General features: G+C 38.8%; 2 protein-coding genes across 4 annotated transcripts in view; one reads left to right on the top strand and one right to left on the bottom strand.

Moving 5' to 3' along the window:
• PIGB (phosphatidylinositol glycan anchor biosynthesis class B) overlaps nt 1-10,530 on the bottom strand; it is a 24,801-nt gene extending 14,271 nt beyond the window's left edge. Inside the window, exons 1-6 of the mRNA XM_087427520.1 lie at nt 10,398-10,530; nt 8,357-8,489; nt 7,816-7,936; nt 5,407-5,511; nt 3,374-3,504; nt 31-171 (exon numbers count right to left, since the gene is read on the bottom strand). Coding sequence (XP_087283646.1) covers nt 31-171; nt 3,374-3,504; nt 5,407-5,511; nt 7,816-7,936; nt 8,357-8,489; nt 10,398-10,530 — 764 coding nt within the window. The remainder of the gene's footprint in view (nt 1-30; nt 172-3,373; nt 3,505-5,406; nt 5,512-7,815; nt 7,937-8,356; nt 8,490-10,397) is intronic.
• Nucleotides 10,526-13,431, top strand: PIGBOS1 (PIGB opposite strand 1). Of its 3 annotated transcripts, none has more exons than XM_087427510.1 (2): nt 10,526-10,666; nt 12,421-13,431. In XM_087427510.1, exon 2 carries the CDS (start codon nt 12,440-12,442, stop codon nt 12,656-12,658), a length of 219 nt encoding a protein of 72 aa, XP_087283636.1. In that variant the 5' UTR covers nt 10,526-10,666; nt 12,421-12,439; the 3' UTR covers nt 12,659-13,431. The 3 variants fall into 3 exon arrangements, with proteins under 3 accessions (XP_087283636.1, XP_087283641.1, XP_087283631.1); XM_087427515.1 differs by lacking the exon at nt 10,526-10,666 and adding an exon at nt 10,716-10,962; XM_087427505.1 differs by lacking the exon at nt 10,526-10,666 and adding an exon at nt 10,721-10,980.

Genomic DNA, 13,431 nt, shown 5'->3' with positions numbered 1-13,431 from the left:
TTAAAATTAATGGATTATAGTCATACTTACCCTACAGGTAAAAACTGATATAGAATAAGATCAAGCTTTCTCTGTTCTTTCCAGAAATGTCTGAAGAGCAAAGGTATCCATGGAATGACAGCTGTGGGACGAATTATGAAGGCAAGTGCCACCAGGGATGAGTACTTGACACTATAAGCAAGGAAAATGTGTTGTTAAGACAACTAGGAAATGAGTTTAGAAGTTATCTACTATTTACACTGTGATATAACATTTTTTAAAAAAATGAGAGCATTTTCCTTTTGGTATAAATAACTATGTGAACTTGGGCAAGTTACTCATACCTTCTGGCTCTTAATTTTTTTCATCCATAAAAAGAGGTAATATCTAAGGTCTTCTCCAGTTCTTAATATCCTAATTCTAGTATTTTCAAATAGTTATTCTATGTCTTCATGTTGGTCTTGTTTGCTGAAAGGTACACTTTTAACATTACAACTCTGCCAATTGCTTTCCTGATGAAAAAATGATCAAGTCTCTCCTAAGGAGATAAAAGAAAGCCACACAAAACCATTCTCTAAGAACAAAAGCCAAGCACGTTTAAAGAAACAGGATTATTTAGGCAATGATGGGCTTCTGGGTACATATAATTTTGTTTTGAAAGTAAGCTGCTAATTTTAACCAAGTGAAAGATGTATATGTACAAATGATAAAAAGCCTACTATACAAACCTATATGATCATGGATAGAAATGCGAATTTTTACTATTAGGACTTCTCTCAATAAATGGCTGAAGGAGATTATCTGATAATTTAATCATGAGGACTATAGACAGTAAATTATCACATGGAAATATACCTAACCCTGCTAAAAACTGAAAGCAAGCAAAATAAAACAACTTTATGGTACCATTATATACCTATTAACTAATAAGTAACTATAAAGAAATTTCTAATGTTGGTGAGGATGTAATAGCAGGGATTTCAAATTCAAAGTCTTGCAGAGACCAAATAAGTAATAAAAATGAGTTATGTAGGCCATGTGGGGGCTCTGATATTGTCATGAAGGAATCCTGGTCCAAAATGTTGCTAGCTGACCATTTTTTCAAGAGAAACCAGAAATCCAGATTTTATGTAAGATCTCCCAATTTAAAAACCTTGCCAAGTAGTTTACTTTTTAAAAAAACACTGTGCAGGTGAAGTAAAACATATTTGTGGCTTGGTCTGACTTGCAGACAGCCTAAATGCAACTTGTGCTATAGTGAAATACATAGAGGACGCCCAAATGTATATTTCTAATCCTAACCTTATTCCAAATTTTCAGACTTGGATTTCTTCTTTCTGAATATTTCTCCATAGATCTCTTACTGGCACTCAGAATCAAAGTGTCTCTTTTCCTCAAACCTGCTCAGTGTCTAGTATTTAAGTTAACAGTATCACTCAGTTTCTCAGTCTTAAAAATTTTGGAGACCTCTTAAATAGCACATCTCATCCCACACATCCACTGTTTCCTTCCCCTTCCCACTTCCATCATTTTACATCAAGTCCTGTCACTTGTCTGGAATCTTTTTGTAGTTGTGTCACTTGTCTGGAATCTTTTCATAGTTGTTGTCGTCTTCTTTTTGTATTGCCCAGAAATATTCCTTTACTTAACAACAACATCACTGTCATCATCGATACTTACTGAGCACTTACTTTGTAATAGGCCCTGTGCTATACACTTTCCATAGATTCTCATTTAATTCTTATGACAGCTGTTTTCTTATTCTCATTTTACAGAAATCAGTGCTTAGATGTTCTCATACTATCCTTAAAGAAATCTTTCATTTATAATATTTGCATTTTTAAAGGAGTTTGCAAAGTGTTATTTATTGTCAGGGCAGGACCTGTACTTGTCATGCTTATCCAGGAAAGAATGCTTATATAGCAGTCCTTTGTCCCACGTGATCCTCCCTTCCTGACTGAATCAGGGGAGGGCATCTGAGCCCAGGCACCCAATCTAAGGCTGGCCAGTGTTAAAGCTATGTCCAAATAGGGACAATGACATTTAACAGACCTAATCAGATTCTCTCAAATTGAGTATGAGATACAGAGGAAGTTGGGCAATTGGTAGCGAGAATAGAAGTGAACAGAGACTAGCTAAGCCTCAAAATGATGGACCACTACAACAGGGATTCACAGACTGGACAGTAAAGGCACAACAAAACAGCTCGTGCCTCAAAACTGCCTGGGGTTCTGTGTAGCCTTCCAATTCGTTTGTATGGCTGAGATATTCTACAGTTTCTTCCAGGCCTGGCCATAAGGCTAAGATATGTATTTTCCTTATTTATAAAGTCCTCATCAATAGGTAACTTAAGTGAATGCTTAGTCTTGCGGTCAAGAGTCTAATGCAGAAATGATCTTATTTGATTTGATCCTCCTAACAATTGTTTTATATAGGAAGAATGGATACTAGATTCTTCACTAGACTCCCAAATTTTCTGGTTTTCTCTCTTTCAGTATATCCTAAATACTGCTACTACAAGAGAATTCTTTCTAAATCATATTTAATTATGTCATGCTTCTCAAACGCCTCCAGTGGTTCCCTACTACCTAGAGAATAAAGTCCAAATTCTGGAGAAGGCCCAAGTCCCATTACAGCCTTATCCCTTATTCTTCTCTTCTCCCATGCAGCATACCACACACAAGCTCTCTAGACAACCTGCCCAGAATACAATGAAGCCCTTCTACAGCTCTGTGCCTTTGCTCATGTTGTTTCCTTTGCTTGGTATTTGCTTCTCCAGTTTATATAAGCCCAAATCAGGTCCATATATTTTCTATTTGTCCTTCCTGATCCATTCTCCTCTACTCTTTACCTGCTCTGTGTGCAGGGAGGCTGACCTGTATGGACTATATCAATGGGCTATTTTGCTTTCTGGCTTCTGCTTGGCTTTGACTAATTGGAGAACAGGAGAGTTCAATCAGGGTATTTTATCCCCCCCTTTCCCCCTGCTATAGCTAAAGGCTGGTTGTGCCTATCTCCTGTTGGGGCTCTCTCTTAAAGTTACAGCTCTGTATGGATTCCAGTAACAGTTTCTTCTCCTTGCTTCTTGTGGCCAAGGGGTAATAGAAACTTGTTGCTGTGAGTAGCCCTGGGGTACTATGGTATCCCCTTATTGGCTTTGCTAAATATTGTCTACACCTTTGTAAACGGTCCTTTTATTAAACTCTCCTTAATTACTCAGTTGGAGTATACCTGTTTCCTGATACAACAAATATATCAACTGAAAATCTGTGGTTTTAATAACCTTTATGAACATTAGGGGGTCTACTGAACATTACAATACGTTGATATTTAAGAGTTTTCAAAGGAGGGCTTTAGAGTTTTGTACATAATTATTAACAGTAATATATCTCACCTGTTCATAGACTTTGACCCTTCCAAAGGATAGTAGAAAAGAGCAATTATAGTGAGAACAGTTTCCATGGTGTTTGTAAGAGTTCTGGTACAGCAATACCACGTGAACCAAGAGCATAACTGGCAAAAAAACTAAGAACAAATCATGAGCAAACATATGGAAATGGAAAAGCTTAGTATTATCTTCTTCTATGGAAAATAGAAAACAAGTCTAAATACTGCAAAAATCATATCAAAAGGTAAATGATGTTAAAAGTAGGCATGCTCAAACATTGTTTTTAAGAAGTTATATCAAACACAGGTCTATGATAACATCAGATCTATATTTGTTAAATTTAAGAAGTTTATACTTTCAGGTACATTTTTATGGCATTGCATTTGATTTAAATCTCACTTCCCACTAATAAAAAACATAAAACACAGATTCTTTGATGGTAGAGTTTATAAAGGATTGAAATTCATAACTAGATTCTCCCAATCAGTATTCCTCAAATTGTCTTATAGTACCAACAAGTAGTTTGACTGTTTTTTATTCAACTTGGTTTGGAATGTTGCCCTATTTCTTAATGAAAAACTAAGACAACACAGGAGAGAGAAAAACGTGACTATCAGGAGACATCATTAAGTTTTAACTTGGAAATTGACTAATACAGTCACGATGTTTTGGTTAACGACAGACCGCATATAGGAAGATGGTCCCAGAAGATTAGTACCATACAGCCTAGGTGTGTAGTAGGCTATATACCATCTAGGTTTGTGTAAGTACACTCTATGACGTACACATAACGACAAAATCGCCTAACGCATTTCTCAGAACGTATCCCCCTTGTTAAGTGACTGTAAACCAGTTTTTGGAAGAACATGGAAAAGAAGCATCATTAAGTCTATAAAACAAATGTCTTAAAAGAAACTTGTTAGTTGATGCAAGGGTGTTAAACATGTACTAGCTTCCTATCTCTTCAAATACAGTCTTTAAAAAATGTTCCCAATTTTTGTGGAGTTAAAGGTTTTTCCTAAACTAGAAAAACCTAGTGCTGCTACTTTGGAAGAAGGATTTCAAAGGCATAATGTCTTTGCCATTTTAGTTTGAGCCATCAGCAGTATTTATAACCACAAAATAAGGAGAAGGACTTTATCCTTGAATCAATTAGCAAGAACTCAATCGATAAACCAATCTGTCTCTTTAATGCAAATCAACACACTACCTGTAGAAATATGTCCTGTTAATAATTAATATATTGTTAATATTTATTAATAAATATTAATAAGTTATATTCCAGAAATGTGCTGGTAAATTGGTTGTGTGGAATTTGGAACATATTTTCCAATAGAAACAATATAAAAAAGGTAATAATATTTCTAGGCTGGCTCATATAAGCTTATTTAATTTAGAAAAGAGCCCAAGTGAAGTAACAATAGTAGTACAGAATCCAATTTCTTCAGGATTTGGCTTAAACGGGAAAATCCATTCAAGATTTGCATGGGAGATCAGGAATCTATCTCCCCACTGTGAAATAAGCCAAATGACAAAAGACAGTCTTCTACACCACATTCTCTCCCTGACAGAGTCCAGCTCCTTCAAACATTCTAGCCAGAGGTGAAAGAGTGCTTCAGGGAAAAGATATTTCTCAGGTTGAGTCTCAGGTAGCTAGAGGAATAGTGAACAAGGGTTGTAAATAGCTGAGGGGATTTGTGAGGCAGGCAATAATTTAGAACTATTCCTACTGAATTTTATGGAAAGTGAGGCAGAGACTCTGACAGTTTTGAGGAGTGAAGGGGCTTCCAAAGGCTGTCTCCTAGGGTTCAGCCTCTCACAGGGTTTGAGGGTATCAGTGGCTTCTAGTGCCCAGGGCTCAATCAGGAGAGAGAAGGCATGCACCACTTGCATTTTGCTGTTCTTAATTATGGAAGTACCTGTATAAAGCTGTATGAATTATTTTCTGAAACTGTTCTGGGAATAGATATTGTTCCATGTGCTTATGCCCACAGGAATGAAGCAGCTGGCATATAGTTTCCAAAGTGTTTACGACTTACCACCCATCTTGCCACTTGATGACTTTCTAGTTGCTTCATTAATGAGTAAAGCCTCATGTCTGCTACAGCAGACATAAGTGCTTGGACAAGTCGAGGAATCCAAATCTTCATAATAAAAAAAAAAAGATTTTAAAAACGTCTATTGGTTCACACTGAATTATCATAAGAAATCAACAAGCTGATCCACAGCCATTCTTAGTAAAAAAATAGACATAATGTATTATTATTCTGCAAAAATACCTGTTTTTCTACAAAAATTACATAATTTTTCATGGAACTACCCAAGGTAGTTTTTACTATTCTCATTCTCTCTCTCTGTAAATAGCCAGTGAGTCATTTCATTGTGTTAAGGCTCTATTTTAGAAGCACATTTAGTTATTTTCATTAGCATAACAATAGGTATTTTATTCATTTATTTTTCCTTAAAAGTTTATAAAAAATCTATTTCATTTATTCCTAGGTAATTTATAGTTTTATGCTATTTTAAATGGTATGTGTGTATACAATTGCATTAACTGTTGGTTGCTGGTATACAGCAATACAATTGATTTGTGTATATTGATTTTTTGAGATAACACGGGTTTATAATTCAGGTGTACATCATTATATTTCAGTTTCTGTGTTGACTATATCATGTTCACCACCCCAAGGCTAATTACCATCTGTCACTGTACACATGTGCCCTATTACCCTTTTGTCCTTCTCCCTCCCCCCTCTCCTCTGATGGCCACCAATCTAATCTCTGTATATATGTGTTTGTTTGTTGTTATCTTCCACTTATGAGTGAAATCATACAGTATTTGACTTTCTCCATCTGACTTATTTTGCTTAGCATAATACCCTCAAGGTCCATCCATGTTGTTGCAAATGACAAGATTTCATCTTTTTTATGGCTAAGTAGTATTCCATTGTGTATATATACCACATCTTCTTTATCCCTTCATCCACTGATGGGCACTTAGGTTGTTTCCAAGTCTTAGCTAACAATAGGTATTTTTAAATGAAACATTTACAGTACTGTGTGCTAGGTATCCTTTATATATATCAGCTTATTCAGTCTTCCTAACAATCCTATGAGATAGGTACTGTTTTATTATGGATATCCTGCATAATTTAGAAGCTGGTAGGTAGCCCTGAGAGGAGAAAAGTGTACACAGCTCCCAACTTCTACCTGTGTCAATGGGAGAAATTCTGCTACTGCTCTAAATTCTCCTTCCCTATGATCTTCCCAAGTGAAGCATCAGTTTCTCAACAGTGAGGGAATCAAATATCATTGCAAAGGAGAGAGTACAATCCTGCCTTAAAAAAACCACTCCAGAACCACAATGTCTTTCCAGACTTCAAAAAACTCCCCAGAATTTGGACTGCCTTTTGAATTCTGAGCCATTTCAGGGCCACTTCCCTAACAGAAAATGGGGAAGGCCCAAACATCTTTTTTTTTTTTTTTTTGTGAGGAAGATCATTGAGCTAGCATCCATGCTAATCCTCCTCCTTTTGCTGAGGAAGACCGGCTCTGAGCTAACATCTATTGCCAATCCTCCTCCTTTTTTTCCCCCCAAAGCCCCAGTAGATAGTTGTATGTCATAGTTGCACATCCTTCTGTTGCTGTATGTGGGACGTGGCCACAGCATGGCCAGACAAGCGGTGCGTCGGTGAGCGCCCGGGATCCGAACCCGGGCCGCCAGTAGCAGAGCGCGCACACTTAACCGCTAAGCCATGGGGCCGGCCCAGGCCCAAACTTCTAAGTCCAATTTGATGATAGGTTAAAAGATCTTAAGAGTGAAGTTACAGAAACTTTTGCACCATTAGTTCTTCCTCTGTACCCTCTCCTGACAACTGACCCCAGAAATTCATGATCTAGGAATTACAACCATACTTATTATTGATGCCTAATTACTACATAGCACAGTGATTGTGCATGTCATTAAATTTTTTGTCAAGTTAATTTTTTCTAAGTTTTGATTTTAACACTAAATCCTGATTGGGTTTATATATGTGTATTTAGTTTTCATAAGCTCATCTAACATGGTCTTCTGTTCACAAGTTAAAAAAACAAGATACAACACTGCTCTCAAGTGACTGTTTCATGAAGGAAGTATACTTCTCAAGTCCAAATAATTAGTATAAAATGTAGTCATTCTGAAAATCTGCATTCTTTACAGGATTGCTCACAGCAGAACACTTTCATGCTTAGTCTTGTGTTTCAGCACATATCGAAGAGTTACACATCACAGTATGTCTTTAGAACCATGGGCTTCCCAGATATGGTCAGAGTTTAGCAACAGTAGCCTTTTAAAACCAAACTTCATGATATCAATAATGTCATTTAGTTAATATATGTTAGCCTTTAAGAAAGGATGGAATGAATTTACTTTTAACAACATTTTGATTACTTTTATTTAAACTTACCAGCAACTGAACACTATCTTTCCCCAGAAGATGTAAAATCTTATAAATGCTTGCAAAGATTAAGGGGTAAGTGTAACCCCTCAATCTTTCTGTCCATTCCCAGGTCAAATAACCATAATTAGTAATATTAAGGACTAATGTTAAATAGCATTGAAACAAAACCTATTTTTATTTCCATGTATAAAACTATTTTTTGACAAAGCAGCTTAAAAACACATCATTTTATACCTGATATTTGAATTAAAAATGCAAATCGCCCAACTAAACCCTAAACTTCTTCAAGGCAGGAGTATGTTTTTTACCTCATCTATATCCTCCACAGTACTGAGCACTGTGGGAATATATGCTAGTTAAAGGTTAAGTCAAATACATTAACATCAAAGAAAGATATAGAAGAAGTATTAGCATGAAATAATAAAGTACTCTAAGTTAAAATTATTTGGAGAAAATATGGAAAATTGATTTAAAATATGTAATAGTAACTGACACAATTCCTAAGATGAATACCCTAGTCTGAGAAAGAAACTACAAAGGATATTTGAAAACCATGTGATGTGCAACTTCAAGAGACTGCCAATATTCATCTGGAACGAAACTTGTCTGGACTAAAAAGCAGTTACATATTCGTAATGCTATGGTAAACAAGACCAGATAAATGCTTTCACCAAGAAGATCTGAAAAACAAAACAAAACAGGTAACTGTGGCACAAAAGTTAGGCAAGTTTCACTTGCAGAACTAAAATCTGCTGTTCTGGGTGGCCCCTTGCTCCGCCTCTGTTAAGGCACAGGAGTGAACTCGGGCCCCTCCACACTACTCTCAGAGCAGACCTGGGCCAAAAGTTATACAAAGGCCAGAGCCTCATCACTGGGTGATTACCACTCCTTCCATTTGACCAATCTTTCTTGCAACTTATTGTATAAAGAGAATATTAAGATAAATATCGAAAAAGAGATTGGGTTAACTAAGGCCTTAGGCTAATTAGGTTATCCTATATGTGTATCTAATGAAAGAAACCAGCTAAGAAATCACTAACTTAGGAAGCAACTCTTTGTATATGTGCCAAACAGTGGCATAAAAAATGGTCCTCTGTATGTTTTTAAATAGACCTTACTGATGCTCACTATATTGCCAAGCACTAAGTTCATTCTTTTACATGCCTTACCTCATTTAATTCTCAAAAACAATGCTAAGGGGTAGGTATTATTAGTCCATTTTTACATATGAGGAAACTGAGGCTCAGAAGTTAAATTCCCTTGCCCAAAGTCAAAAAGGTTGTAAATGACTAAAAAGGATTCCAAACCAGGTCTGTCTGCTGACTCCAAAGCCCTGCTCTTAACCACAAATGGACAGCCTGTAGGCTGAATACAGTGTGTTTTTTTAAAATTTGAATTTAGATGCCAAAATTTAAAAATCAAATTTTATATTAAAATCTGCATTGCGGCATTTCAAAACTAAGATCTGGCAACACAGAGCTGAACTGGCAATAACTGGCTGGTACTGAAATATAGGGTGCTTTACTTATTTAGCCTTGCCTGTCTGGCCTCGTGAGTATTTGAGTTTGCAACCTGCCCCTGATCCACTGTGAGTCTTTGCTATCATTTCTGGGTTCCTGCCACTCTCCTTCCTTATTCTCCAAGAACACATGTTCAACGTTTCTCAATTGGTACATTCAATACCACGTACCTCCCCCATCTAAACTTTCATCTTCCAAAAACACATAAAGAAACCTCCCAACTGAACTATATCTCCTGCCAGAAAACCTTGCTCTTCTTTTCTTTTTCCCCCTTTACTCGGAGGACTTAGGCAGAAGAAACAGTACTCAGAAGTGACCCTTGAACAACTGATCTTTAATATCTAAAAGTTCAACTGTACATCTGTGACAAGTACGGTAATTTACCGTCGTTACTGTTCTTGACCTGATGGGATCCAACTTCTAACAAAGAGTAGGTTAGGCAAAGGAAGCGAGCGAGCTCGGGCCCAGCTGCCTCTCCTTTTCCCCCACCACAATCCTCTCTCCCTTCCTCACTTTTCATTTAGCAAAATGATTCTTCTCTTTCCTGTTCTCAGGTTTCCAGAAGGAGAAGCAGCCATTCTTTTTATACCGCTTACACCGTGCTTGGCACATAAAAGGAGCGCAATAAAAATTTATTGAATGAACGAGGAGTCCATTTTTACTTAACCCCCCGACAGATCAAAATCCCACTTGCTGGGGTGATTTTTCTCCTGTCAACATCACATCAGGACCAAAGAGAACGCAGAGGGGAGAGTGGGAAGAAGAAATGCGGCAGGAGTCAGACCTGGTCCCACTCCAGGAGCCAGCCCCTCTGTAGCTGCGAAACCTTGGGTAACTCCGGGCTTGGGTGCCCCTCTCTAAAATGGGGATGGCCACATCATGCCTACTGGCTTCTCACGGCCGCGGGGAGGACAGCATCAAGTAATGCGGCACATAGAGTGGGCCAGCGGCAGGGATGGAGAATCCTGTCTCGAGCGCACTGCGATTTCTTGGCAGCCCTGCCCAGCAGATGGAGCCCTCGCTCAGAGCCCGCGGCTTCCCCCACGCTTCCCCCACCTCCGCACTCACCTCCGCGGCGCCCAGGGCTCTTCCGGGGGCTGTGGTACAAAGAGGACTTTCTCTTTCGCAGCTTCATCTTTTCGTGGGAGCGGTTCTGGAGACCGCGGAAAAAGAGTCTGCCGTCGCCGCCCTCTCGCTCCATTCTGCATCTGCTTCGAGGTCCCCTGAGGATCTCCCGCCATCACCTTCTCCCGCCGACAGAAGCTGAAATCGCGCGCGTTACTCTTCCGCTCACTAAGTTTGGCCTCTGCGAGCAGCCGTCGCTCGCAGGCGCGAAGGTAGCCGGGAAAGGGCAACTTGGTCGTGCCAACCGCCGAAGGTCTTCTCTGCGGCTAAGAGCTGCCGGTTGGCCGGCACTGTTACGCCTTGACGCGGGCTCGCCTGCGCTTTTATCCTTCGGCATCTCCCCCTCTCGGGATTGCTGCCCGTCTCGGGCTTCGTGGTCTCTGCGCCCGGGGTCCACGTACTCTGCGAGAGGGAGCGGATCTCACGTCTGCGGGGGCAAGCGGGAGGCGGGGGCAGCGACGCGGGCGAGAGCTGAACGGTCGGAGGTGTTTGAGTGGTAGTGGTAACGGTAATGACAGTTAGAAACGTGAGTGTTTGTGCAGCGTTTCGCTGTTTGCGTAGTCTCACAGTAACTGTTTGTTGCACGAACTAGGCAGGGTAGGGATGATTTAGTTGTACCGATGTGGAAAATGAGGCCCAAAAAGGTTAAATAACTTGCTGAGGGTCACTTAGCGAGCTAGTGGCAGAAGGGGAGCGTTCCCATTTCCGCGTGGTTTGTCTGTTTTCCAAAGAGCTGACTTGCAAATGGCTCCTTTTTTGCTTTTGTTTTTTTTTTTACGCTTAGCAGCCGTTGAACCAAAGCATGCGTGGTGACGTTGTCATTTATCTAGTTAACCGTCGAGTCTAGGAGAAAATAAGCCTTTCTTTACCAGATTAAATTACATTTTCGCGATATTGGAGGCAAGGTAGTTTCTAGTACCACTGCTGCTCCTAATGACTTTTGTGATCTCAAGGGCTGGTCTAGGAGACCATGAAGCATTGTTACAATAAAGAAAATCTGTAGATCCTTCACAGTGCGTTCCTCCTTCATACACAGCTACCTAGTGTTTCTCCAGAGACTAAGATGTTGGCATGTGGTATAACTTTCCAAGAAGCACTAGTCTTACTTAACTCCTCAGTTGTTGAAAGTAAAACCAGCCACATCTCCCTTATATTTCTGTCAAAAATGGATGACAGATGATTTGTATTTGATGTCTGCTTGTACCTACTAAAGCATCAAAGGGAACTCATAAAATCTTTTAGTCTGTTTAAAAAAATTGTTTTTGTCATACATATTGCCAAAAAGCATGAAATAGTACAGAAGGGTTAATAATGAAAAGTAACAATTCTCCTTCTACTTCCAGATCGGATTGGCAATCACTTTCAGCTTTGTTTGGCTGTTTCTTTAAGTAGTTAGTTTTATGGTATGCTTTTAAAGGCATAAAGAGTATGCCCTTCCCCTGCTCCACTTTTGCCTTTTTTTTTTTTTTGTGAGGAAGACTGGCCCTGAGCTAACATCTGCCAATCCTCCTATTTTTGCTGAGGAAGACTGGCCCTGGGCTAACATCCGTGCCCATCTTCCTCCACTTTATATGGGACGCCGCTACAGCATGGCTTGCCAAGTGGTGCGTTACTGCGCACCCGGGATCCGAACCGGCGAACCCTGGGCCACCACAGCGGAGCGCGCCCACTTAACCGCTTGTGCCACTGGGCTGGCCCCACTTTTGCCATTTTTTAAGTTATCTATTTACAACCATTGAGAATATTCTGTAATAGAAGAGGATTTAGCTTTGTCTTACACCATCCCCTAACCCTCAGTTTGCATACTCCCTAAATATTTATATTCCTATTTTAGTTAAATTAATAAGTGATATTTACATATTATGACAAAAATACTTTTCACTCCTGAGGAAAGTAGTGATGTGAAATCTTAAAAGAGAATATTGTGCTAAGTTATTGCTTTGTTTCCCATTTTCTCTGTACACAGATCTGAAGAGATTTCCTGGATGTGGAGTGTAATTTTTCAAAGCCACCTTTGCACTGTGCAGTTTGTTGAAAAAATGTTTGGGAGATTGACTCTTCCGCAACTGCTTTTTGCTAGCATCCTTGGAATTGCTGGAGGAATATATATTTATCAACCAATATTTGAACAGTATTCCAGAGATCAGAAGGAACTAAAAGAAAAGTTGAAATTGGCACAAGAATCAGAAGAGAAGAAAAGTTAGTACTACATGGAGTTGAACTGTAATTGCTCAAAGTTCCGTTGAAATTATACATTCACTATAAATAATCTAGTAAAAACTTCGCAAATATATTTTAAACATAAATAAATCATAGGTGATGATTTTAAATGATTTTTAAAACTAGCACTCTTCAATTTTAATGTTTACTTTTATTTGCCATTTTATATCTTTTCGCCGGGACAGATTAGTAATTTTTTTTAAGCAAAAACGAATGTCTTCAGGAATATTTTGTTTCCTGGTCGAGGTTTATTTTTCTGGGAATGCAGCATATACAGTGTCATGGGGTGACAGTCTAGACTGTATTTATAAAATAGCTGGGAAGAGTGTTTACAGTAGTGTTTGTAGATGAAGTGAACTAAGCGAACCACCTCAGACAGAATGCCCCTCAATTAGCTTATACTTAGTCTGATTTAATATACTTTAGCAGTCTTTCAGCCCCAGCTCTATCTTATCCCAGGCATTGTGGAGGCGTAAATGGAGAATTGGGGTGGCTCAGATCAAATTGAGGTTTTAGAGAAGCTAGTGTATATAGGGTGGCAAATATGACATCTATTTAACCCATTAAGTAGATTTGCATTAATAATGGTGGTAAGGGAGGGGTTAATTTGTTATGAAGCTGTTACTCATATAGTGAAAGGGTTTTTTGCAATTGCTAAGAACCCATACTACTTTTTACCCTAACAATCTTAAGCTTGTATTTTCAATGACAGCTTTATGTGTAATCACATATGTATAAAGTGCTTTATTTAAATCAA

The sequence above is a fragment of the Ceratotherium simum genome, chromosome 3 (genome assembly GCF_057802395.1).
Source record: "Ceratotherium simum simum isolate JZ-2026a chromosome 3, ASM5780239v1, whole genome shotgun sequence".
Lineage (NCBI taxonomy): Eukaryota > Metazoa > Chordata > Mammalia > Perissodactyla > Rhinocerotidae > Ceratotherium > Ceratotherium simum.
This window is presented reverse-complemented; position numbering and strand designations above follow the sequence as displayed.

What these genes read in the sequence shown, in the direction of transcription:
- PIGBOS1 (XM_087427510.1), top strand. Translation starts at nt 12,440, where the DNA reads ATGTGGAGTGTAATTTTTCAAAGCCACCTTTGCACTGTGCAGTTTGTT.